Below are 27,924 nucleotides of genomic sequence, written 5' to 3'. Positions count from 1 at the left end.
CTGAACCTTTTCTAGTGCCGGTATATCTTTTTTGAGATGATGAGACCACATCTGTACGCAGTATTCAAGATGTGGGCATATCATCGATTTATATAAAGGCAATAATATATTTTCTGTCCCCTTTTTAATTATTCATAACATCCTGTTTGCTTTTTTGACTGCCTCTGCACACTGCGTGGATGTCTTCAGAGAACTAGCCACGATAACTCCAAGATCTTTTTCCTGATTCGTTGCAGCCCCCATCATATTATATGTATAGTTGGGGTTATTTCTTCCAATGTGCATTACTTAACATTTATCCACATTCAATTTCATTTGCCATTTTGTAGCCCAATCACTTAGTTCTGAGAGATCTTTTTGAAGTTCTTTGCAGTCTGCTTTAGTCTTAACTATCTTGAACAGTTTAGTATCATCTGCAAACTTTGCCACCTCACTGTTTACCCCTTTCTCCAGATCATTTATGAATAAGTTGAATAGGATTGGTCCTAGGACTGACCCTTGGGGAACACCACTAGTTACCCCTCTCCATTCTGAGAATTTACCATTTATCCCTATCCTTTGTTCCCTGTCTTTTAACCAGTTCTCAATCCATGAAAGGACCTTCCCTTCTTTCCCATGACAACTTAGAACAACAGATATTCAAATTTGTCTTGTATGGGTGAACACATGGGCAAGACTCCACACTGAGATGCCCAAACAGAGAACTACTTCAACTTCAAGAGATAAGTAGCCCTGGTGGAGGCATCTCTACTATCTAGTAGAATCTGACTAACTTGGTCTGAGCAAGCCTGCTCTACAGGATTTAGCCATGGAGCTTCCAGGCCATTAGATGAAGGGAGCTCAGATTCAAGTGGAGCAGCTGACCATGCTCCTGGGAAATCAGGTCTGGGTGCAACGGAAGCAGGATTGGAGTCACAACAGAGAGATCTAGTAGGGTGGAGAACCAATGTTGGAGGACACATGCTGGGGCTATCAGAATAACCCAATTCTGGTCCCGCTTGATATTTAGCAGAACTCTGTGCATGAGCAGGAAGGGGGAAAAAGCATAATAAAGATGTCTCATCCAAGGTAGCAGAAATGTGTCCATGATTGAGGTCACAATCCGTGTTCTAAGAGAGCAGAATTAGTTTGCAAATAGGTCTATTCAGGGAGTTCCCCCACCCCAACTGCTGGAAAATGTCTCTTGCCACATCCGAGTGAAGGGACCATTCGTGGTGAATGGAGAAAGATCTACTGAGGTGATCTGTCAGCTCGTTTTGCGTTCCTAGAAGGTAAAAAGCCTCAAGGTTGACTAAGTGGGCTACGCAAAATTCCCAGAACTACATTGCTTCTTGACAAAGGAGGGAAGAGCAAGTTCCTCCTCGCCTGTTCACATAAAACATTGCTGTAGTGTTGTCCATGAAAACAAACAAGTGTCTGCTTGTAATGTGGGGCAGGAAGGCCTCAGAGGCCAGGCAAACAGCTCTGAATTCCCTGATGTTGATGTGGAGTGAAAGTTCTGCCATACACCAAAGTCCCTGAGTTCTGAGGGGCCACAGGTAAGCTCCCCATCCTAGTGCTGACGCATCTAAGACCAGGGTCATTAACAGTTGAGGGCATATAAAGGGAATGCCAGCACAAAGTGAGTGGATCCAACTAGCAACAGAGGAAAACAAGAAGCAGTGGAGGTATCAAGAATAGAGTGTCCAGATGATAGCAGTCTGGAGATTACACTGAGGCCAGCCACATCGGTGGGGTCTGAGATGCAGCCCTGCATGTTGTACCATGCATGTGCACAAGGCCATATGACCTAAAAGCCTCACAACAGCCCAAAATTGTATGATTGGATGACCTTTGAGGTGTTTTATCAGGGATCTGATTGATTGGAAATGTCACTCTGGGAGGTCCTGGGATGAGTAGAGTTGAACACTGCTCCAATGAACTCTATACTCTGCACCAGATCGAGGGTAGACTTTTCTGCATTTATCAGAAGGCCTAAGGCCTTGAATTTTGACTGGATGAGTAAAACATTGAACACTACCTTATCCTTAGACTAGCCCTTGACGAGCCAGTTGTCCGATAAGAGTAGGCCTGCACCCCTAATCTCCTCAGGAAACGTGCCGCTACTGCCATATATTTTGTGAACACCTGCAGAGCTATAGACAGGCCAAATGGGAGGACTGTGAATTGGTACCAATCTGAGGAACCCTGTGTCCTTGGTATACTATATTTGAAAATAGGTGTCTCTTAAGTCAATACCCAGGATCCAGGGAGTGGATAATGGATGCCAGTGTGACCATGAAGAACTTTATTTTCTTGAGATTGTTGTTGAGCTGACTCAGGTCTAAAATCAGTCTGAGACCTCTTGTCTTTTGAGATTAGGAAATAACAGGAATAGAACTCCTTCCCTCTTAAATTCTGCGGACCTGTTCCATCGCTCCCATGCAAAGAAGAGATTGAACCTCTCTCCCGGCCCAGAAGTTCTTCATGATAGAGGACCCTGAAGAGGGATGGCAAGTAAGGGTGGGAAGGAAGCGTAGAAATAAACTGAAGGGTGTATCCCACTTCCATGGCACTCAACACCCAACCCTCTGTGGTAATACTGGACCATGCATTCAGGATTTGTGAAAAGTGGTTTGCAAATAAAGAAGAAACAGGGTCTGGCATCAAGGAAACTGGTATAGCATCCTCAGGTGTCCTATCAAAACACCTGCTTAGAACCCCCTGGATGTCTGTGTGGGGCAGGCATTGACTCTGAGGCAGAAGAGGGTGGTTGCCTACACCTAAAACCCCTGCCTCTTTTTCCCTGCAGCTCCTGACAGGCAACCAGAAAAGAAACCAGATGGGCTGTTGAGGCCTGTAATGCTTCCTTGAAGGAGCTGGTGTGTACAATGCAAGGAACTTAAGGGTCACTCTGAAGTCTTTTAACCCATGCATCAGTCTGTTCTGAAAAGAGTGAAGCTCCTTTGAAAAATAGGTCCTGAAGGGTTTGCTGGACCTTCTGCAGGAGCCCCGAGAACTGTAGCCATGAACTCCTGTGCATGGCCATGGTGGAAGCCATGGACCTGGCTGCCAAGTCAGCCGCATCCAAAGCAGCTTGTAATGAGACCTCACCACTGATTTTCCCTCATCCACTAGTAAGGAGCACACTTGCTTAGCTTCTTGTGGGAGCAAGTCCTTGAAGTTCTGCATGGAGTCCCACATGTTAAAATCATACCTGCCCAGCATAGCTTACTGGTTTGCAATTCTGAGTTCTAACCCCCAGTAAAATAAACTTTCCTCTCAAAAAAGTCTAATTTCTTTGAGTCTTGATTTTGGGGTTGCACCCTTATAACCCTTATGGGAAATGAGCGAACAGGAACTGAACCCTGGACAGGAACAAAGTATTTTCGTTCTTCCCTTTTTGACATTGGGGTGGGAGAAGCGATGTGGGGGGGTATGCCACAAGGGTCTTAACAGGGTCCATAATGGCCTTGTTGAGAGGCAGGGCTACTTCTGAAGAGTCCTCAGTGGCTAAAATGTGGGAAGATTCTTTCACTATGACTCCACCTATATGCCCAGATTTATAGTCATCTGCACTCTCCTGAAACTGCCTCATCTGGGGAGGAGATCAGCACCAGCTGTGGAAGGAAGAGCTTCTTTCTGCCTCAGCAGGATCCCATTGAGCTGGCTCTTGCACTTCAGTACCAGGCTCGATGGGTCAATGGCATCCTTCTTTCAGAGGCCACTGAATAAGATGGCCTGGAATAAACCTGGGAAAAAACAACAGGTTCCAAAAGGGACACTGGATCAGCATAGGTCATCGGTGACCTCCTAGCTATGCACTTGCCCGGTCTATGGAAGGGTAGAAATGCCTGGAGGAGTGGTGAGAACTCCTTGGATGGGAAGAATAAGATTTCATCTCTGATTCTGAAGAGGACAAGACTCTCTTTGGTGACCATGGTGGTGCTGTTCACACCAGTGTTGATGACCTATGCCATGATGGAGATGCCCACACTGAGGTAAGTAGAACAGGTTTCCCTTTTGATGGTACTGAAGGGCACAGTACAGCACAATGGCAGAATCCAGCAGTTCCCTCCTGTCTGCTGGCACTGATAATGCTGACTCTTGTACTGCCAGTGATTCTGGTACCAACAGTGAGAAAAGGTCTCTGGCACTGGCAAACGTCTCTGGTATGGTCAGTAATATTGGTGCTGTGCCACAAATGGCTCTTCTGGTACTGGACTTAAGTGCTGTGGCATTGAGGCGGAGGAATGCTTTTGTTTAGATTGCACTGTACTCTGATCCTCATGCCTGGCCATCTTTGGTGCAGAGAATCGCCCCCTCTTGGCTGGTTTTTCTTATGCCTTTTCCTAGGCCCTGGGGATGGTGATCAGTGCCAGGATTCTGGTATGGTTGGAGGAGCACTTCTTACTGACATTGAGGCACTCGGTAGTGGCCTGGCTCAGATGGAGGTCTCAGTGCCGCCTCCATGAACAAAACCTTCAGCCTGGCCTCCCAGTACTTCTTTGTGCAAGGCTTAAAGTCCCTGCAGATCTGGCAATGGTGCCCAATGTAAGCTTCTCCTAGGCACTTCAGGCAGATTAAGGGTGGGTTGCTGAGGGGCACGGCCTGGTTTCAGGAGGTGCAGGGCTTAAAGCCCAGTGACCTAGGCATGCCTGGGCACTGGAGAATGGACAAAAACTGCGCTAAAACATGAATTTACAGAACTTCACTAAAATTAGCCAAAACTGAGTAAAACTGACTACAACTAACTAACTACGTATAGATATAAGAGGAAGATGACCACTGAGAGACAGTAGTTTCAGCAACCATCATGGGTGTTAAGAAGGAACTGAGGCGTGTGGGGTCAGCTGGGTGCTTTATATTGGCACTATCGGTGCGCAGCAGCAAAGGGCCTTTGTACTGTCCTGAGAGGCATCACTGAGGGAAACATATCCAGTCACTGGGGAGCGCGCACACCTAGAGTGGAATGCATATGTGCAATCACTTAAAGAAGAAAGAGCCTTTACCATTCTAGGCCTGATATATCTGTCATCTACCACTCTCTGGTAGCTCTCTAGTCTGACTTTGTCACAGAACACAAACAGGCGACAGATCTGCTGAGTAAGCAGTTCCATTTTACAGAGTCACTTTTTAGAGAAAAATCTTGCCTTTATAAAAGTAACACCTATTTGTTTTATTCATTAGAATGAACATCTTGTATGATAAATATCTTTCAAATATACAAAACCTCCTTTGAGTAAAAAGAAAATGATCAGAGTTATATCTAGCCCTGTACAAGCATAGAAGCAAAGGAGGAGAGCACCTCTCAAGCTCCCTGCTGTAGCTCTCTGTAGGTACCCAGCACTATTCTGGTTATTGAATTCCAGGTATATAGGGACAGCAACAGTCCCGCATGACAATGGCAGAAGATGGTTACACTGTCTCAGATCTCCCAAGACATATTACCTTTCTCAAGCAAAATACTTTTAGGTATTGCTACCAGTGCATAGCTCTTCTCCCCTGTCCAATACAAGCTGTGTATTAAAACCAAATTTCTTACTCTGTGTTTATTTATAAAATCACAATTGTTAAACAATGTTTTTAATGTGAAGATTCTCTGAGAAAACTAAATCTGGACATTGAATCACAATGTTAGCTGTCCAGCACATGTATAATACTATATCAATTTTTCAGTCATTGATACCTTCAGCATTGTGAAAGTGTCCTTTGATTCTGGTAGGATACTTACCTGTACATTGGCCTCCATTTGTTGGATCTCCATAGTAACCTGGCATGCATGTTTCACACTGTTTTCCTGTAGTTAGGTTTTTACATTGGTCACAAATATTGCCATTGATGCAGGTGCTGTGCCCATTACACTGGCAAGCTGGAATACAAAATAGAAAAAGGTATTGCCTAATTTGCTTCTGAGAACAAAATTATTGTGAGTACAAATAATTAAGAGAAAAAATGAAACCATAAAAATGTTCTGACTACAAAAAATGCAGAAGATCGCAGTTCTGAATATTTTAATGTTAATTGCTGACCAGGATTAAGACAGCAGTTCTCAAACTGTGGGTTGGGACCCCAAAGTGGGTTGGGACTCCATTTTAATGGGGTCGCCAGGACTGACTTAGATTTTCTGGGGCCGAGGGCTGAAGTTGAAGCCTAGGGCCAACCTGAAGCCCAAGACCCACTGCCCGGGCCAAAACCCACTATCTGGGGCTGAAGACCCTGGGCTCAGGCTTTAGTCCCCCTTCCTGGGGTCATGCAGTAATTTTTGTTGTTAAAAGGGGGTCACGATGCAATGACGTTTGAGAACCCCTGTATTAAGATAAATCAACACAAAACAAATTTAAAACAGTATTGGGACAAAAATTCACAAATGATCAGAAATGTTAAATATAAAGATTCTAAGGCCAAAAGGTACCAATGTGATCACCTAGCCCAGTGGTTCTCAAAGTTTTGTACTGGTGACCCCTTTCACACAGCAAGCCTCTGAGTACAAACCTCTTATAAATTAAAAACACTTTTAAAATATATTTAAAACCATTATAAATGCTGAAGGCAAAGCAGTGTGTGGGGTGGAAACTGACAGCTCATAAACCCCCATGTAATAACCTCAAGACCCCCCTGAGGGTCCTGACCCCCACTTTGAGCACCCCTGATCTAGTCTAAACTCCTGTGTAAAACAGGTTATAGAATTTCCCCAGAATAATTCCTGGAGCATCTCTTTTACAAAATGTCCAGTCTTGATTTTAAAATGGTCACTGATGGAGAATCCACCACAAACCTTGGTAACTCTTCCAAAGATTAACTACTCTCACTGATAAAAATGTACATCTTGTTTCCAGTCTGAATTTATCGAGCTTCAACTTCCAGCCATTGGATCCCGTTATAGCTTTCTCTGCTAGACTGAAGAGCTCATTTATTATATATTTATACCCCATGTAAGTACTTACGGTATAATCAAGGCAGGCCTTAACCTCCTCTTTGATAAGCTAAACAGATTGAGCTCCTTCAATTTATCACTATATGGCAGGTTTCCTAATCCTTCAATCATTCTCACAGCTCTTCTCTGAACAGTGTCCAATTTTTCAACATTCTTCTTGAATTGGAGACACCAGAACTGACACAGTATTCCAGCAGCAGTCACAATAGTGACTTGAGGGCTTGAGTCACAGTCTTTTGTCTCACTGACACTGACTGAATCCAGTCCTAATTCATAGTTCAAAATAGTTTCCTTCCCCTCTCCCATAAATTCTAACAGGCAGTCATGAATATAGCTAATCAGTTGATTAACCAAGATTTAACTAAATCCCAGGTGCCAGTACCACCCATTGTGAAGAGCTCTCGGACTATTGTTTTTTGGGGAAAAACCAATCAACAAACAAACAGCTGAATATAGGTGGCTACAAGGGAGAAAGGAAAATTTTTAAAAACAACAAGTCCAGGGCCATCCTAGCTTTCTTGAAAGGATTTGGCCTTATCTCTGATGCTGGGGCACTGACTCCAATCCCTGCTCATCATGCCTGGTGAAAATGAGAACCACTGAATGCACCAATAACCAAAATTATTATCACATGACCCACAAAGTGCATTCTTAAGAAACCGACATTAGATACTAACAAGGTTGCAAACTACCTAATCTCTAACCTCCCTTTTCTTTGGCAAAGATATATATATATATAAACAAAGTGGTTATGACTATGCAAAAAAGCACCTAATGCACTCTGCTAACAAATCTTATCCCTCAGAATCAGGACTCAGCATGCAGAGAAAGAGAGCCCTTTAGCAGAACTGACAGCGGACCTCCTTATGGCTGAAGACAGAAGTGAAACCTCAATGGTCATACTGCTCAGCCAGTTTACAGTCTTCAGCACAATCAATCCCTGAGTGTTGCTGACCTGTGTACAAGACTCAGCAGAGTAGAAATTATAAAAAGATTAAGATAATTCATTTCATATAGATCCCAAAGAGTGTTGATGGGAAATGGTTCCTCTTTCACCAGAGCCCTCCTATGTGGACTATCAATAAGATAAAGCCTATTCTCCCTCCTTTTCAGTAGACATAAGACCCTGGAAGAAGCTGTGTGCTTATATGGCTTACCCTGCCACCAACATTCTGACAGCACCTAATCATACATCTCTTCAGTCAATATGGCCAGTGCCATCACACAGATGACACAGTGGCTACAAGAGAAAGTTCTGAAAGAACAACTATCAAATCAGGAAGATGGAAGTTGTATGGGTATGAAGAGTAAGGGAGCTTACCAAGACCTCGCAGCAACCCCCTCAAGAAAGCATCTGTCAAGATAGCATGTGCTGGAATCTTCTCTTCTCCTTCATAAAATTGCATCAACAGTGCAAGAAATGCTTCCACCACCTCTGAATTATTAGTACATCTACATTCCTTTCCAATGAGGACTTGTCAGCTGAGATCCACACATTCATCACCTCAGTATTGGAAAACTTTGGCTCCCTTTGTTTAGGCCCAATCAAAAACTACACTTGTGTAAGACACAGCAGATTGGAGCTAGACCAGTCACAAAAAGCAAGTTATAAAGTTTAATGGGAAAGGATGATCTATTGGTTAAGGATGAATTCAGCTCCTGAGTCTGCTACAGACCTCCTGAGTGACCTTGAAAAAGTCAAAATTTCTGTGTCTCAGTTTGTCCATCTGGAAAATGAGAATAATACATCTCTACCTCCAAAGGTGGTGTAAGAATATATCTATAAATACCTAGGACACAGTACAGAGATGGAGGCCATCCAGGCAGAAATACGCAGCACACTTCATATGTTCCTGTTCACTTCTGGGTAAAATTCAAAATCCTGGTTCTAATTATCAAGAACCTCAATCTGTCTGTCTAAACGATTGCCTCTCCATATGTGATATACCAAGAAAGCAAAGTTGTCAACGGTTACAGAAACCAAAAATATTAAGGTAAATTTTTTGTAGAATCAGAAGCACAACAATCTTAGCTACTGGGCACCAGGCTGTGGAGTCCTCTACTGAAAGAGATAACAATGAGCCCCTTATAAGTATGTTTTTAGAATCCAGCAGAAAATCTACTGATTTTGTATCACTCTACCCCTAATAATAGGTACTGAAGAAAAAATAAAGGAAATAGAATAAAGAGAGAAAGAGGAGAAAAAGAGGGGGGAAAGTGAATGAATTTAAGTAGAGTAGCTGTACCTTCAGTTAACAAGAGCAAAGTCCAATTAAAATTCATTTCAAAAGTCCTGCTTTTGTTATTTGGGTTCAGCATCTAGATACTATGGTGACTGGAATTCATAAATAGAATACATAAATTACATGGATTCTCATTTCAGAGTTAACAGGTTTGCAGAGTAGGAATTTAGCAATTTACTGTGCAACAACCAACACCATTCCTGGCTGTGAAGCTATGAAACCTCTTGAGTTTACAATTGCCTCCTGCTTCAGCAGCTGTGCCTGTAAATTATTATAACCAAATATTGGTGCAGTCAACTTCCTCAGTATGCATGTGCACTGCATCTATTTTTAAGGTGCTAGCTAACAAGTTTTTACTGTGAATCATCAGTCTCACATTTTCATATTTTTTAAGACAGATATTGTTCATATTTAAAAAGGCACAAGTTGTTCACTTAGGCCTAATTACATATGCAGCTTGAAATTTCAAAGCTCTGTTGTTTCTTAAGTATTTCCACCCGTCAAAAAGACCCTTCCTTCCAATGGAGAAAAGTTTTGTATTTTTCATTCTTCTGAAAATCCATAATTGATTAACCAATTTTTCTAAAAATATGCACTTTTGGCAGAATTCCAGCACAAAAGTTTCTAAGCATGTGAAAACCAGAAAATTGAATGGAATCTTGTTTTATTATAGAAAGTGTACCTGCTGTAATTTATTGCATGGCTGTTTAGAGCTAGTTTATCATGACTCATTAGCATTAAGAATATATTAAACTTCTTCTTTGTTTAACTCTAAATTGGCTAGTGGAGGACTGGAGGAACCTGGCCCTAATCACAGCACAGGACTCAAGAAGGAAGATTGTTAGTCTCCTGACCTAAGAGTAAACAACGTTTGGAACTCAGAGGCCAAAGAATCTGTATTTTGAAAAGACATAGTATATAAGACCCCACATACTTGTACTTTAAGTATTCTGGTCTTTGAGCAAATTATTTCAAGAACCCTGATGGAACAGAGGATGGGGTGCCTGCAGAACCAAACTGTGCCACCACAGGGCAAGATCTGGGACTGTTCCCTCCCCCGTCTCCCCCCACTTCACAGGGTGTAACATTCTTTCATAACAAAAATCCTGCCCCTACCACCATAATATAACCAAATAATATGTCTATGCCTTCAGACCAATAGAGTCAACAGCATAACTGAACAACTGTACCTGAATGTAGAACAAGTGATCAGTGTAATTCAGAAGGGTCTTTATCATGGCACTAACAATAATATTATAAAATGTTGAAGGATTCTCAGGTGTCAAACAAGATCTTATAGCCAAAATGTGTGCTGACTACAACTGCCATCTGCTATGTCTCCAGGAGAAACAGAGAGGGATTAACAAAGATACTCAGGATTAACTTGGCCACTGAAAGATCGCACAAGTAACACAGCAGTACCACTTTCATCAAACCTGATCTTGTTATCAACATAACATTTATGACTGATAAGAACTACACTGAAGTCTTGACTGTAGACATTAGTGACATTTCCATCACATCTGTCTACAAACCACCATGCAAACAATTCAAATTCACTAGCCCATATAACCTCGAACATGACAAAATGCAGGTGATCACTGGCAACTTTAATAGAATCATAGAATATCAGGGCTGGAAGAGACCTCAGGAGATCATCCAATCTCCTGCTCAAAGCAGGACCAACACCAACTAATCATCCCAGCCAGGGTTTTGTCCAGCTGGGCCTTAAAAACCTCTAAGCATGGAGATTCCACCACCTCCCTAGGTAACCCATTCCAGTGCTTCACCACCCTCCTAGTAAAATAGTGTTTCCTAATATCCAACCTAGACCTTCCGCACTGCAACTTGAGACCATTGCTCTTGTTCTGTCATCTGTCACCACTGAGAACAGCCTAGTTCCTCCTCTTTGGAACCTCCCTTCAGGTAGCTGAAGGCTGCTATCAAATCCCCCCTCACTCTTCTCTTCTGCAGACCAAATAACCCCAGTTCCCTGAGCCTCTCCTCGTAAGTCATGAGCCCCAGCCCTCTAATCATTTTTGCTGCCCTCCGCTGGACTCTCTCCAATAGTCACAGTGGCAAATGGGGCTACAATATAACTGATTAACATGGTGAACTAGCTGAATTGTGGACAAATATGCACCACTTCGACTTAATTCAAGACCACAAACTCACCAGTTCTTTCAACAGCAGCTGTAACCACATTCACAACGCTGGCCCATTGCCATACAGATCAATGCAGCCTAACACCAAACTCAATACCACTCTGGCACCACTTTAATTTTAAGAAAGTGGAAAGCAAGGGCTTCACCAATGACCTTGATACCATTGTAAGAAAGATCAAACCAATAGCACAAAATTCTGACCAATTAGTCATTGTGATGCACACTGTCTCAAAGAAGCACTTTCCATGAGGCTGCAGAACAAATTACATGTCAGAACTAACATCTGAGTTATAGAACTGGCACACAAAATACAAGCAAAAGTTTGAAGCAGACCCATTCACTGAGGATATCAGTGCAGCTAGTAAAGAACTAATCTCCGCACTAACGGAGGAAAAACAAGTCAAAGCAGAATCTAACTGAAAGCATGGACATGATCCACAGCAACAAGAAAGTATGGATAACCATCTGGGAATTTAACAATTACCCAAGGAAGGCAGAGCAACACTATTATATTTCTGCAGACAACTTCGCATACCACATCCCAAAAAATGGCAGGAAGACCACCAAGGGAATTATAATTTTGGGGCACAGTACACAATGACCAGATTAACCTCCGGAATTAATGTCTTCAGAAATGACAAACCACCAATCTAGATGACATTTGTACTGAACAAATCCAACACTTTGGATCAGCAACAAAGAACTGGTTACTCAAGTTGTTTCACATATGCTCAGCCACATACAAAGTGTCCAAGATCTGGCAATGAGCACATGTTGTGACACTCCTGAAGCTGGTGAAGGATGTAGCAGAGCCAAAGAACTTCAGATGCATATCACTACTATATCACCCTACATACTGTACGGGCATCTCATCTTAAACCACCTATCACCATTTGTTGAAAGCACCTAATCCCACAGGAAACTGGATTCCATGAGGTAAGATATGCACCGGTGTCAGTAGTAAGGCCCTGCAACTGCACCTGCTCAATAATCCTGCCATCCTAACAAGCCAGTGTCACTGCCTGAGTGAGGAGGTTAGCATGATGGTTCTTAAGCTCAGCAGCAGCAGTTTCTTGCTGGAGGCTCAATGCACATGCCCACAGACTCCCTGCCTTCCTGTGCTAGTCCCTCACCAAGCCCTGCTCCGCTCCTCTACTGCTCCAGCCCAGATCCTGCCCTGCAGCCAGTCTTGTTCCCATCCAGTCCCAGTCTGGCTCCTGCCTCAGAACCAGCCCTGCTCCTGCCTTCCCATACTGCTGGTAATCCAGTTCTGACCCTCAGCTCTGATTCCTCAACTCTTGACTTTTTCTTGATCCTTGGCTGATTCCTGACTCTGACTCCAGTTCTCAACTTTGGCCCTGCTTTGTGGTTCAGGCCCTGTATTGAACCCTGGCTCTAGCATTCAGACTCCAACCACTATACCTGACTCTCCTCCAACACTAGGCCTGACCACTGTTAGGTCTCCTAACAACCAGTCAGGTACTGAACATCACTTATACATTAGGGATGGCTTTGAAAAGGGTACAGTAATAGCTGCCGTGTTTGTTGGCCTATCAGGAGCATACAAGACAGTGACTCACTGAAAGCTACTCACTAAAATATACAATATGATGAAAGATCAGCACTCCGTTCAACTCAGATAATCTCTACTACAAAACTGACATTTTTATGTTGACATATATGGGAAACGGAGTCAAAAGGTAGCAACAGAAAAACAGCCTACCATAAGGAGCCTACTTTTACCAACACACTTCAATATTTACATGAATGATATACTTATCTATCTCAGTACAAAATGCTTTATGTATGCCAGTTACCTGTACATTGCTGCCCAAGCCAACGATCTCACCCAGATCAAAGCTATATTAACATCTGCACTGTCTGAGTTCTTCGTGTTTTACATCAAAAACCAACTATGTGCCAACCCAGAAAAAATGCAAGCAAGTCTCTTACGTCTTTGGAACAGTGAGGCCTATAGACAACTCAACATAATCTGAAATGGGGTACCACTTGCTGGAATCCCATCTACCTTGGAGTGATGCTAGACCTTACTTTTCCTTCAAGGCATACACAGAGCAGACAAAAGGCAAAGTTAGCATCCAGAACACCATACTCAGGAAACTGGCTAATTCCAAATGGAGAATCAATCCAGAAAGACTAAGAGTCACCTCACTTGTGCTTTGCTACTTGACAGCCGAATACACATGTGCAGTGTGGGAAAGACTGGCACTGGGCTCTGTGCCAAATGACAGCTGCTGCTACATCACAGGATGTCTACTACCAACAAAAGTGAACAGCCTTTATGTGCTTGCCAGAATCGTCCCACCAGATACAAGGAGAGAGGTCACAAGGAAAATGAAATGATTATGACAAGTCAAAGATACCAGACATCTGCTTTATGGCTACACCACAGCAGTTCGTCACCTGAAATCGCAGAAAAGTTTCAGTCATATAAAAACCACTTTAAAAAAATCACAACAGCTACACAACTAGAAATGTGGCACACATGGCTTAAAATACTTAAGAAGAATGTCAAAATTAACATCAAGGTTGCCAAACACATTCCCGCAGGCAGAGAGAAGGATTAGTTTACCTGGAGATGTTTAGCCTGCATCTGAACAAGAGATGCCCTTTTGTATACTTCTTTTAACAATTAAAACACACAGAAACAATGAGAATAAATTTAAAATAATGTGAATCCATGGGATTTATCAAAAATCCTATCAAGTCACAGAGATTCCATGAAGAGAACATGAATTTCAAATACAATAAAAACTGACTACATGATTCACATGCAATATGTATGAATGTATAGGCAACATATTTATAAATACTGTAGAATAATCTTCAAATATAGCTATGATGCATGATATAGATTAATTTACATTTGTTTTCAACTAAAAAAATCAACTGTGCAAAAAATTTAGATACAGTATTAAACAATGATTCTCCTGAAATAGTTAAAAATAAATACTACTAGAATGACATGCTATATTAAATAATATCTCTTAAAAGGCAGCAGTAAAAAAATATATTTTTGTTAAAATGTTCATTGCATAATCGATTCCAGTGAAGACTTAGGACCAAATCCTTTCTTAGTCGCAGTTTTCTCTCAACAGGAGCCTTGACTGAGCAATGTTCACAGGATTGGTCTAAAATACATAAAGCTCATGTCTTAAAATCCAGAGAGAGGAGCCCAAATATTTCATCCAGAAAGTGTAGTAATACAAACCTATAATTCTATTTTAGTTAAGCAAGCTGTGCATTCAGTACAAACTGATCAACAGTAATACGGGTTTGGGTGAATGTGTATCACAACAGGTAATACTGATGTGCCTATATTTTAATCCACAGATTGAATTAAATCGCTTAAGGTTATATTAAATGTAATGACACTCTTCCATATTTCCAGGAAATATAAAAAAGGTTCATTTTTTTCTGATAGTGTTGCTAGTTGTCTTGGGGCATTCAGTTTTAGTTTTTTAATTGTTAACATGACAGTTTTCACTTGGTGTTAAATTTAACAATGTTACTTCAATACATTCAGTAATGCCTCTCCTCTGTCTGTTGTATACACTTTTGAACAGAAAGGATGCTAAAATATACAATACTTTCTCTCAGAACTCAGATTCTGCTCTCTTAAGATCTTTGAGGGGAAGACTTTAAAAAAAGTCAATGCCCTTTATGCTACATATCTGCACATGTTGCTGTGATCAGATAATTTCAGAATTCCAGGTTTACTGGTGATAGGACACCTGCTGAAAAGTTACAGTTTTACCAATAACGCAGCCCTTGTTTTGAGAACTGAGAGTTTTCATGCTGAGTCTTAAAAGACCAATACTTATTGTAGGATAAATCATTTGGGGCTTGTCAGTTTCACCGATGCACTGGTAACAGAGTTGTTAGCTTTCTAAGCAGCAGAGATGGATTACCAGATTAATTTCCTCATTATAATTATTTAACATATCTTAAATCTTCAGCTACTTGATATTCTCTTTTAAGTTAGGAAAAATATATTATTTGCCTAGGGCCATCAAGTGTCAGGCATCTTGCAGCCCTGTGACACATTTCCACAACCCAACTGGATCTTCACATATCTAGCTGGGATGCAGGAAGTTCCTACACCCTAGTCACTGGAAGCTGCAATGGCTTTTGGCTTTAGGCAGCCAGACAGCCTATGGTCTTTTCTGTTTGTGCAAGACCAGCATGGAGGCCGTGAGGAGTAGGCAACAGGTAGTAGAGATAGTAAGCCAGAGGGCAGGTTGAGGGGAAATTATTTGCAAATATGCAAATTCTGATTAAAATATCCCACATGTAACCACACAAAATTTGGAAGCTATATGTTTAGCAGCAACTGAAAAACAAACTGGCTCTTGCAGAGTAAATTCCCAGATAACATTTAGTAAAAAAATTATTCTTGTATAAATGTTAATTATGTTATTTAAAATAATTTTTGGTATTGTTTGTGTACCTATATAAACAGAAAAGCAATCAAAACCTTATATGCTGCAGTTCTCATCTGACATTAAGAGCTCATACATACTATTCAAATAAAGAAAAAAAAAGACAAACAATATAAAACAAATCAGAAGTTCTTACCTGGACAGTGGATGAAAGACCATTCATAATTTTTCTCTTTTGGACAAAGATTAGTGTCAAGAACCATTTCATTGGAGTGCACTCCAACAAGCTTCACTGGCCCTCTTGAAGATCCTTCCACACAATGCCCTTTTCCTGTATTACTGGGATCATTGCACCACCCGCATCCAGGCTGTTCCAAACACTGCCCACAGGTCCTCAATCCAGAGCAGTTTTGAGCTGTATTATACAAAACATAATATTAATGCAACTTTTAAAAGATGCATACTATACTAGGTTACTAGTATGGTTAAAAGGGTTAATAGGTTCTATTATAACCCTCTCTTCTCAGATTCATAACTTTCCAAAAATCTTTTGGAAAGAACATTTCCATGCTTCGTCAGAAACAATGCTTTTAAAAAATTGTATTTTGGGAGGTAGCAAAATGAAGGTTATTATAAAACAGATAATTACAAAAAAAACCCAAATACTGTACAACACCACATCAAATTGAATACAGAAATAATTTGCACAATAAAACCCCCCGTCAAATTTTAAGTAATGATAAAAGGGCAAAAAATGCGGTGGATTAAAGAAACTGGATTCAGCAAAAATAATAAAAAGGTACCCTTGCAGCAAGAGAAAATTTATTTTAAATTTATTTGTTAGGGTAACAGTAAGAGGATATCCCATACTACATTGAACCAGATGCTCATAGAAGCCACATGAGGATTACATAACTATGAAGCAAAAGGAACTACAGTAACTCTTCGCTTAACATTGTAGTTATGTTCCTGAAAAATGTGACTTTAAGCGAAACGATATTAAGCAAATCCAGGGGGATTAGGTTCCAGGGAAATTTTTTTTCACCAGACAAAAATTATATATTATATAGATATATACACAGTATACATTTTAAACAAAAAAATTAATACTGTCCACAGCTATGATGATTGTGAAGCTTGGTTGAGGTGGTGAAGTTAGAGGGTGGAAAAGGGAGGGATATTTCCCAGGGAATGCCTTGATGTTAAATGGTGAACTAGCACTTGACTGAGCCCTCAAGGGTTAACACATTGTTGTTAATGTAGCTTCTCACACAAGGCAGCCCGAACAGGAGGGAGAGGAGACAGCATAGCAGACAGAGATAGACACACACTTGTCTGTGTGGGAGAGGTAGAGAGAGATGCACGCTGCCCCTTTAAGTAAGCTACCCGCTCTTAAGTGCATTGTCTTTTTAAGTGGATCAGGAAGTTGAGACAGCAGCTGCTGCCCCAAGCTCTCTCTGCCTCTCTCCGTCTGTATCCTCTCCCTGCTCTATATAGAGAAAGGGTAAGTGGGGTGCAGGAGCAGTGGGGAGGGGGACACCCTGACATTAGGCCCCCTCTTCCCTCCATGCACAGCAAGCAGGAGTCTCTGGAAGCAGCTCCAAGGCAGAGGGCAGGGGCAGCACATGGCAGTGGGGGGAGGGACAGCTGAACTGCCAATTGATAACCTGCTGGGCGGCTGCAGCACAGGAAGCTGATGCGGGGTGGGGAGCTGATGGGGAGCTGCCAGTCCACCCTGATTCCAAGCCCCCACCAGCTAGCTGCAACAGGCTGCTCTTCCTGCAAGCAGTGGACAAAGCAGGAGGCTGCCAAACGATGTTAGAAGGAAGCATTGCACAACTTTAAACGAGCATGTTTTCCTAATTGATCGGCAACGTAACAGTGAAATAACATTAACCGGGACGACTTTAAGTGAGGAGTTACTGTATTGCAGCTATCCAAAGAAAGAAAGGCAGAGAATCAATTTTCAGCTGTCCTTACCAATACCCAATAAAGTTATATACACACTTTGCTCCAGATCATGAAACCATTTACACTGATGTACCAATGACTACACATGTGCGTGGAGTTAAGCACATGCATGTTTGTAGGATCAAAGCCTTGGCTGAATAGGAAAACCACAGAATCAAATTTGAAACAAAATCAGGTTATTGATCCAAATCATGAAGGGGAATGTTCAAATTGTGATAATTCAAACTCAAACCCAGAAATTACTTTGGGCTTCAATTACCAATGGACGTTGAGTAGGGATATTTGGATTTTTTACTAAACACTCTGCTCAATCCCAATGATAATCTGAGACATACCATGAAATATGCATTTTAAAAAATAATCCTAAACTACAAATCATAGTTGCATTTCATTTTAATGACGCTCCATCTTATTTTTTCTTTTCTGTAACAGCAAGTCAGGTTTCATTTACTTGAGTACTAAAAATCAAATCTCTCTTTCTCCCCCACATTGTCATCAGCTGAGTTATTCAACTGTGCTGTTACTTATAAATCTTTACCTCTACAATTTTTTCTACACAGCATCCTTTCATTTAATTTAAAAGGAACATGTCTCCCACAAGCAGTCTTCCTCAAATGTTGAATACCCAGGTTAGAACAAATAAAAATTCATGTTCTGAAGTTATTGGTGATTTAAAAAAAAAAAGCACAATACCTCAATGGGTACATCTACGCAGTAAAAAACAAAACAAAACAAAAAAACACGTGAAGCAGAGACCACATAAACTGACTTGGGCTCATGCTGTGTAGACGTTCGGCTTGGACCGGAGCCCAGGCTCCAAGACCCTCCCCACTTTGCTGGGTTTCAGAGCCTGGGCTCCAGCCTAAGCCTGAATGTCTTCAATGTTATTTTTAGCCCCACAGTGCAAGCCTCACAAAACTGAGTCAGTTGACCTGGGCTCTGAAACTTGCTGCTGCTCAGTTTTGTTGGGGGAGGGGAGAAGACATTGCTGTGTAGATGTTATTAAAAAATGCTTGGAGACTTTTAGTTCACAGTCCTAGTTTGTTTTTCACCCTCGCTACAATTTACATCTTAAAAATATTAAAATGCTACAATTGCCCTCCTTCAAACCTTCTACAAATTGCTGATTGCCTTCTTTCAGGGTTACACTGAAGGAGTTTTAACAAAGATGCATTTATTTTTAAATTTATAAAGTGCAACTATCAAAACCGTCTAAGTGCATATACATATACAAAATAATTTAAAACTAATTCAACATAACGACAAAAACTAAGAAAAGTCTTTCCAACCACAATAAACTCAACCTTTTCTTTCAAGGAAACCCTCTCAAAGCTTTTCTCCAGGGAAATCAGGTGAAACCCTGTGTAAAAAAATAGGCTTTACACTACACTCTAATTATCAACAAACCAGTTTTGATGAATGAACAGGGGAAAATGTAGCCCAGAGTCAAGGGCTTCCACCTCTATTTTCTCTAGTTCCCTAACTTACAAAAAACCTCTTGGTTTCATTCGAAATTTTATTTCCTCCTTTTGGTCCCTTCCCTTCCCATCATGAATCTATCCTGATTTAAAAGTTATGAGGATCCTTCCAAAAAAACCATACCTATTTAACCATACATTAGGGTGTAGCAACATCCTTCAGAGAGAGGAACCAGAATGCATACAGACAAGAACAACTGAGATGGGCTGTTAAAAAAAAAAAACTTAATTCCTAGGTTACTGAAAGGAAAAAAATGGAAGCTAAAATAATATACAGCATATTTTATTGCATGCTGATTTTTAATACTGGGCTTGAACTGAAGTCCCAGAGTATAGGGTATTGTTCTCTTATGGGTTAGTTTACTGTTGATTTGTGTGGGTGGCAAAGAAGGGATGTGCACTGCCATGAGGGGATGTATGTTTTTGGAGTTATTGTATGTGATGGGTTTAGTGAGACACTAAAATGAAGTTCCATGAATATCTAGAGCTAATCTGTCCCATTCATATAATAAAAGTAATCTTGGATTAGTTTATCTTTCCTTAACTACTGTGTATGCTGGGAGAGTGGTTTTCAAGCCAGCAAAGTTGCTTCAAGGGATAATTTTTATAAAACAAAAGCAAAACATTAATATAAGGTGAAAAGGAAACAAAATTCCCCAGTTTGCAGTTCAACCTAGTCCCATGAAACTTGAATGTGGATCCTAACTTCCCAAAGGCATTCTTCCCACTCACTCAACCAAACAGCTGTATTATAGTCCTTCTCATGAGCATATGTGCAGGAGAGGAACCTCAACTAAGGCTGAAACCCTTGTTAAACAGGAAGGTAGTGCCCCTGTATCCTGTTACACACACTGTTTAGCAACTGTGGTAATATTTTCTTCACTTTATAATAACAAAACACTTTTCATCTACTGCATATTCTTTCTTCTTTGACAATCAAATGACATATCTAGACACCTTACTAACTCATCAAATAGTTCTGGAAATAAAAGAGAAAATTTGGTAACATGGAAAGAAACAACATTTTATATTGTGATGAATCCCCATAAGTACCAGAACATCAATATGATGTTACTGGAAATAATACAATTGTTTCCAAACACTGTCAATACTGTTCAGAAGCACTGCTGGAACTCAATTTAGAAGCATGAAATATCAATCTGAATTTACTGCTAACTGTCTCAGATAAAAACTGTCAATTCATAAATGATTTGAAATGAATTAATAGGCTAAGTGAGCTTCCCATTTATCTGACTACAGTCCTGGCTTGCATCACTAAAATGGTTCACCTGGGAAATTTGCAGAAACCCCTCAGAGGAGTCTACTGCCTGTTCCATTGAAATCTCCTCGCCACAGGCTGGCAAAGGCAGCTGGGATCAGTCTTGCCTGCAACCCACTGATAATTAGTGACCCCAGCTGAAGGTTCTAGGGAGGTTTAATTAAAATAACTATTTCCTGCCATAGGGAGAGAAAAAGGGTTGAGAACTCAGAGTGTACAAGGACTAGGAGTCAAAAGCAGTAGGAGAGTACTGCTAGAGATAGTGATGACTTGCTAAAGAGGTGGGGCTGGGCACCTGAGAACTCAATATATGACAAACAAAATGCCAGCAGACACACAGGCTAATCAAGTTTAGATTTACTGAGACATATTTGCCATATGGTCCTGAGGTTTCGGTTCTGGACAAAAAGGGGTTGACAGTCATGGTGTCCTCAAGCAGGAAGAACCCTTGAGTCTGAATTACTTCTCACTGATGTCAACTTGGCCTGAGTTTGTTGACCTTCAGGGCACACAGCAAGGTTAATCTATTTATGCAGGCTTTCCCCTACCTGAAGTTGCCTTAGTAGTTTGTTTAATGTGGGCTGGCTTCTGTCAGTTTTTTCATTTTAGAAACTATTTTTGGTAATAGTTTTCCATAGATATAGAGGCAACAGTGGGTTTATTTTAATAAGATAAGGTTTTAAAAATGTACACATGGGGGGTGGAGAGAGAGAAAGAATGGAGAATGAATACGGCACAAATCCCTACACAGTAAGTTCTACAATCTCTTGCTAATAATGAGAGGAAGACAGGAGACTAAAATAAATAGCTCATGTAAAAGAAAATAAATCAGTACAGTATATAAGTGTTATAGACATATGGAATATAGGTTCAATTTAGAGAATTTACTTCTGTGAGACTGACAATACTGCACCTACTAGAAAACAGCTGCTTAATCCTCCCATTTGTTATTATGCTGAATAACAATAAAAGTGGAAAAACAGTAATGAGGATTCCAAGGGATTTAAATTAATTTTTCATGCTAACTACAAGTGCCTTCTCAAGGGGAAAAAGGGAAACTTTATGTCTTTAGGTTGAGATCAAATAAGTTTAAAACTGTGGATGTGGTTACTGTCCCTCAAAGCATGAATCTCCCACAACTCTGGAGTCCAAAGGGTCAGGGATCTACATGTGGGGAAATGGAAAAGAGTAAACAACATCAGACATGTCCAAAGGGGAAACTGTTTAAATGGTAACATGGTGTGAGGAAGCTTCATTAACTTTTCAACAGAACCCTCACTGTACTGTGGAACTGAAAGGGGTAAAAAGTCAGTGGGATGAAATGTACATGGATCAGAAGTTCTTTTCCTATAGCAATGTATTTTGTTTATTTACTCATAGAAACAAAGGCACTTCCTCTTTTGATAATCATTTTTTAAAATTCTAAAATATATTCAGGGAAGCACTGCTCACAGCTCCATAGTTAAAGATGAATCATGTTTTGCACACAAAAGTAGGAATACACCCACTTTCTTATATATGAATACAGAGTATACTCCTCCCCAAAATTACAGCACTTAAAGTGCAGAATGAATTTCACAAATAAGTTGGTTAATTGGTCTATGAGTTAAAATTCATTTTTAAAATGGATCTTTTAATGAATCAGGTGCAGCATCAGACTATTTTTTTGCTCCTGAACTTTCTTAACAATGAAACAAAAATGCTTCAGTTTCCCTTAACACTAAAAATTGTCTATATTTGAAAACAATGGCTAATCACAATTTTTTCCATGTTTCTTCATAGCTAAAAATTTCTCCTTCAACAGGTATAAGGTTATATTATAGAGAATTCCAAATGGAACTGCCCTTTTTCAAAAGGGTGTCACCTCCCATTGATTTCAAGAGGACTGAGACCACTGATTGTTTATTATTTTTTAATATTTGTAGTATGACTGCTCTTAAACATGGCTACTGACTTCATTCTCATTGTAAGTAATGGGAGGCAATGACCATTTTGAAAGAGTGTACCCAGTCAGAACAATGGGAAGTCGTAGACATTTAAAAGAAGACAGCGCCTCATGAGTTTCTCTGAAGGAAAAGATTTTTAGACACTAGCCTCTGCTGACAAATAAAACTTCGGTTATGAAAAATACGTTTCCAATATTCCTGGGATCTCATTATTTTGGAGGATTTTTACCTCCTCATGATCTGAGGTGGAAAAGAATCAAATGCATCTTTAAAAAAAAAAAAATTCTTCTAGTCTCGGTCCACAAACACTAAACTGCCCTAATCATAATCCTGTAGTTACTGCATTGTGTGTCACTATTGGGCAGAGATACAGCTGTATGTGCACGCTAACTGTGCATTTCCATACTTTAACGTGTTTGGATTTCTTTTAAGTTTAAGCTTAACTCTGAATTTCCTAGGTTTACAATGCTTAGTTTTGGGGTAACTACAACATCCCTGCAATGTATATTACCCTCCATTTTAAATTTTGTGTGTATAATATAAAATATATTTTTATTAACTAACTCCATTTTAACATAATTTTTGTCTGGAAATATGTACATAAAATTATATACTTATCTTCTAAGATTAATAATCTTCTAAAACTAATCTATTCAGGGAAGTGACTCAGTATTTGTGCATAGCTACAGTGCTGAGTACAATGTAATTACAATCCCTATTGGGGCCTCTGGATGCTATATTAATATATCATCATTAATATTTCTATTAGAGTAGGGCCTGGAACTCAATCAAGGATTGATTGTCCACCACACTAGGTACTGTACACACAAGCAACATGGAAGGCAGAGTTTGCAGTGCAGGTGTCAGGCAGGAGAAGACAGGTGAATGAGACACAGAAAGGTTGGGAGTTGGTGGGAAATAAACAATTTAATATAGAAGCAGAAATCCATTATAAATATTAAATAATACTACAAAATTTCTAGAGAAGACTGACATATTGTTTCACAGGACCCTTCTGTGAACATGGTTTCAGAAGTAATTTCTGTACAAACGTATGTTTTTCAGGGACCTCTTTTTAAGGAGACTCTGCAGTTTTAGCCAAGTTTATTTTTGTGGATGTTGGTTTATTTTGCCATCACTGACATTAAGAGGATACAGTGTCCTCCGAAATCAGCAGGATCGCTAAAAGTAATGCAAAGGCAACTATTAAGGGAAGGCGCCATGCTCCACTAATATTAAATGAATATATTTCAAATCATTACAGACAGTAGAAAAAGTAGTGTTCACTGTCTGGGGGAGAAAGACTAAAAAGCTGGCCATAAATTTGTTGGCAGACATCCAGTGTTTATTCACTTCACAAACTTCAGTGAAGTGGTGATATAAATACAAGGACAGAATTATATATTATCTATGGAGAAGACAAGTAGCTGCCCTTTACCTCTCCAAGGTCAAACTGGTAAGCCTGCATGTCCACTGACAGCAATGGAAGGGGTTTTTCCCCCCTCAGAGAACAGGCTGCCAGAATGCCCCTCCCCTCTTTATCCTTAATGCAGGAAGAGGGAGGAGTAATAGAAATCTATAGAACACCAGACTCTAATAAATGCTTAAGTCCATGCAGGAATAACAGATGATCCACTTTCAGGATTCCATTAGGGGGACAGCACAGAACAAGAACCACCATGCCCAAAGGCTGCTCTAGGGGGTTCAGGTTCTATGGGAGAGAAGGAAGGAGTCAACAATGAAAAACCTGAGATGTTCTATATAGGTGTAGTAGTTTATAAAACTGAAAATGGTACTGCAGGTGGGAAAAGAAGATTTATATTCAAGGAGGAGGAACTCTTCTCCTGACATTTATTGGTGGGTTATGAGTATTTGCCACCAGCAATCCATTCTCAAATTGCAATGGCTTGAAGTGTTGGTGATAAGTGGAATGAAATTTTCTGCCAAGCAGTTCTTAAAATGACAAAATGTCATCAATAAAAAACAGTGCTCTTAATTTCTTTTCCAAGCTGTGAAAATAAATATGCATTTCTCATATCCAATCATTGTGTGATATTTTCTGTCATTTAAACCATGAATGAGTGTGTCAAGTAGCCTACTAGTACACAACAGATAAAAATGTTGAAATACTTATCTATGAGTCATGACAAAAGTAATAGTGTGAATGCTTTTCTTTTGTTAAGCTATTGATACATACCTTTCTGTGAACAAACAAGCAACAAGATTAACTAAAAATAATATTTTAACAAGTGAATAAACTTATTTATATTAATATCTCATTAAAATACACCTTTTAGAAGTAATATTAAATGATCTACCTACCTGAATTTTAATTAGACTGAAAACAAAGGTCCTCAACAAGGTCTGATTTAGATATTCGTTTTCTTGTTTTACATTCAAACTTTCAAATACTTTAAGTCCAATAAAATGTCTGCTTATGGAAATTGAATTTTTTTTTATTGGATAGATAGAAAACACAATTTCAGAGAAAGCTACTTCTTTATGATATTGAACTGACATATGGCAAATAACATTATGTTTATTTAATATAAAAATTTTAGACCTGCCTCGAATGACAACTAAATTAAACACAGTGCTTTTGTTGTCCTTGCACAAACAGAAATGGTACAGTTTCAAATAAATGCAAAGAAAAAAATCCACTTGAATAATATATAAACTGTGACACAAACCAACAAAAAAAATAACTCATGCCATTTTTAAAACAAAGGCACAACTTTTTCAATATCAGTGATGTCAATTTTACTTCAGTCACTGGCTTATGGATTTTAATTAAATTTCTTCTTTTAAAAGAAAAAAAATATTTTCCTGGACTGCTGTAAGACAAAAGAGTCTAGATAATGGAGTGTTTTAAATTTTGCATATTTACAGCATTAGCATCCCCTACACAGGCTACTCACTCGTAAGTGATAACCAAGTGCACATTAATGCAGTTTCCTATTAAGTCTTCCATAGCAAGGCCTACTTGCCCCTCCCAAATGGCTGGAGATTGGAGACCAGTCTCTCTTATGTGGAGGCCCTTTGCCTCCTGCACTGGTTCCCACCTCTTTCCTAGCCCATTTCCTGCTTTAATAATATTATTTCAACTTTACAAAATTGTCAATGAAATGTACCAGCTCAGGCACACAATATACTGACTATATACTATGAAGATGAATGATAATGAAAGAACTCCAGTTAAATTGGGGGTGCAGGTTTTTCTGCAGATCTCAGTGTCCTTGGCCCTACTGTTAGCTGATAGACCACTGTGCCTTTCCTCACTTATTTTCCGTTCTTTTTGTCTCTCTCCTCCCATGTAACACATAAGCACAGAGTAGCCAACTACATGCAGAACATTCAAGCTTCAGCCTTCAAATGAGATGAAATCAATGGCCCTTATCACAGACCAAGCACACCATCTTTTACCTTACCATTGTCCTCTGGGGTTCATGGGGAAGGATGTATGTATGTATGTAGGGTCTGATGGAACAGAAAAACAATCTAGCCACAACTCTGAAACAAGGTCCGTCTGATGTCCAATGTCCTGAACCCTGCCAAAAGGGATTCAGGAAAATTTCTCTTTATATGTCACTTGCTCTATGTCATGTCCTGATATATCAAGAGAGATTAATTGCACCCATCAGAAAATGCTTGCCAGTATGAGGAATGCAATCATCCAATTATCTGCAGTCTCACTCACAATGACCTCTCATGCTATCATACATATAGTTTATTTTGTGGCCAGAACACCCATGCTACCAACTACCCAGCCCTGAATACTGTCCAGACACTGGCCTCTCTCAGTTCTCCCCAATCATCATAACACTCTCATTTGTCTAATCTGCAATCAGTACCAGGCCACTTCACTTCCTGTCCCCTACACCACTGTTTCTGAAACTTTTGAACACTATCGCCCATTAGGAAAATGAAACCAATCATGACCATGCTGCAATCCTGCTGCCCGTCCCATCCTTGGAATCTCTCCTCCGACCAAGGAATGACCCCACGCATTGGAAAATACTGCCCAACACACAGTGATTAATTTGTAATGTTTCTATTCATATAAAGTACAAATAGGAATATATTTGTCTTTATGTTGAATTAATAAACTATGTATTGGCTCTTCTCAAAATCTAAAGGGTATTCCCTCTGTCAAAACTTATTTATACTATCTGCATCCATAAAATAAGAAACAAATTATCCATTGCTGATATTAATGGGCTATGATGACAGCTGAAATGATCTGTTCTTTTTTCCCTGTATCTAGTGAAACTTACTCAAAATGTTTGTGCCTCTATAAGATAGAAAAAATAATCATGTTATAGTTAACAGTGTTCATTCATTAACATACTTACGAGAGCAGGTGGCAGTTTGCCACTCTAGGCACTGTCCATATGGAAAGGAGATTATATAGGCATTTGAGTCAACGCATCGTTTTGTACTGCTGCACCACATACACTCCATACCATTGCTCGTGCAGTTGGAACATGTTGTTCTCAGGGAACATGTTTTTTTGCAAGGTCTAGCATTTTGATTAGGACTAACTAGAAAAAAGTAGAAAGAATTTATTAATTTAACACAAATTCAGTCCCTATTATCTCAACATTATGTAATATTAAAGAGACTGTTACAATAAAAGTGATTGTCTCCTGGTTTATTTGTGAACAATTTCAGTCAGACTCACGGTACAGGATGCAAATACAATTTTTTTTACTTTTTTTTTTTTTTTTTTTTTTTACAAAAATTACCCTACTGTTCTCAATACTCCTTTGTGTAGTCATCTTAAGTCACATTACATCTCCAAAAGACTTCATTTAAAAGTGATTATAAAAATTTTACTTATATACTGCATTTGTAAATTTAGTATTAATTGTTCAATAATGGCAGTGTAGTTATGAGCACTTGCATTATATAAAATATGACTGCAGCTACTGTAATAGGTGTGTATGATAGGGTGCTGAGTAGGGAGGGCTTAATCAGCCCCCAGTCAAGGGGAATGGATTGGGGCGGGTTGAAGAGTCCTGCCTGGCAAGGAGAAATGCTGCCAGCCTAATTAGCCGGGGGCTATCAGGAAGGCTGTCAGGAAGGAAGCCAGAGGACGAGGGGGAAAGAGAAAGGCCAGGCACAGAGAGAGGTAGGGCCCTCTAGGCTGCTGCTGGCAAAGTTTGGCTGTGGAAAACCTGTACATAGATAGTAACTGGCGCATGAAATTGCAAGCCCATTAGCAAGAACTTTTAATGAATCGGTAAGCTCAGGGGTTGTACCGTACGACTGGAGAATTGCTAACATAGTTCCTATCTTTAAGAAAGGGAAAAAAAGTGATCCGAGTAACTATAGGCCTGTTAGTTTGACATCTGTAGTATGTAAGGTCTTGGAAAAAAATTTGAAGGAGAAAGTAGTTAAGGACATTGAGGTCAATGGTAATTGGGACAAGTTACAACATGGTTTTACTAAAGGTAGATCGTGCCAAACCAACCTGATCTCCTTTGAGAAGGTGACAGATTATTTAGACAAAGGAAATGCAGT

The 27,924-nt window shown here is 39.9% G+C and overlaps 1 protein-coding gene across 4 annotated transcripts in view; it reads right to left on the bottom strand.

Annotated features, from left to right (window-relative positions):
• The window catches only part of ATRNL1 (attractin like 1), a 1,022,247-nt gene that overhangs the window by 680,791 nt on the left and 313,532 nt on the right, over nt 1-27,924 (bottom strand). For all 4 annotated transcript variants that reach the window (XR_004001240.1, XM_030569367.1, XM_030569368.1 and 1 more), the window contains exons 17-19: nt 26,754-26,942; nt 15,924-16,142; nt 5,714-5,851 (exon numbers count right to left, since the gene is read on the bottom strand). Coding sequence is in view for 3 of the 4 variants with exons in the window: in XM_030569367.1 (XP_030425227.1) it covers nt 5,714-5,851; nt 15,924-16,142; nt 26,754-26,942 (546 nt within the window). In the remaining variant the exon portion in view is untranslated. The remainder of the gene's footprint in view (nt 1-5,713; nt 5,852-15,923; nt 16,143-26,753; nt 26,943-27,924) is intronic.

The sequence above is a fragment of the Gopherus evgoodei genome, chromosome 7, assembly GCF_007399415.2.
Source record: "Gopherus evgoodei ecotype Sinaloan lineage chromosome 7, rGopEvg1_v1.p, whole genome shotgun sequence".
Lineage (NCBI taxonomy): Eukaryota > Metazoa > Chordata > Testudines > Testudinidae > Gopherus > Gopherus evgoodei.
Note: the sequence above shows the minus strand (reverse complement) of the source record. Positions and strands in the feature narration are given on the sequence as shown.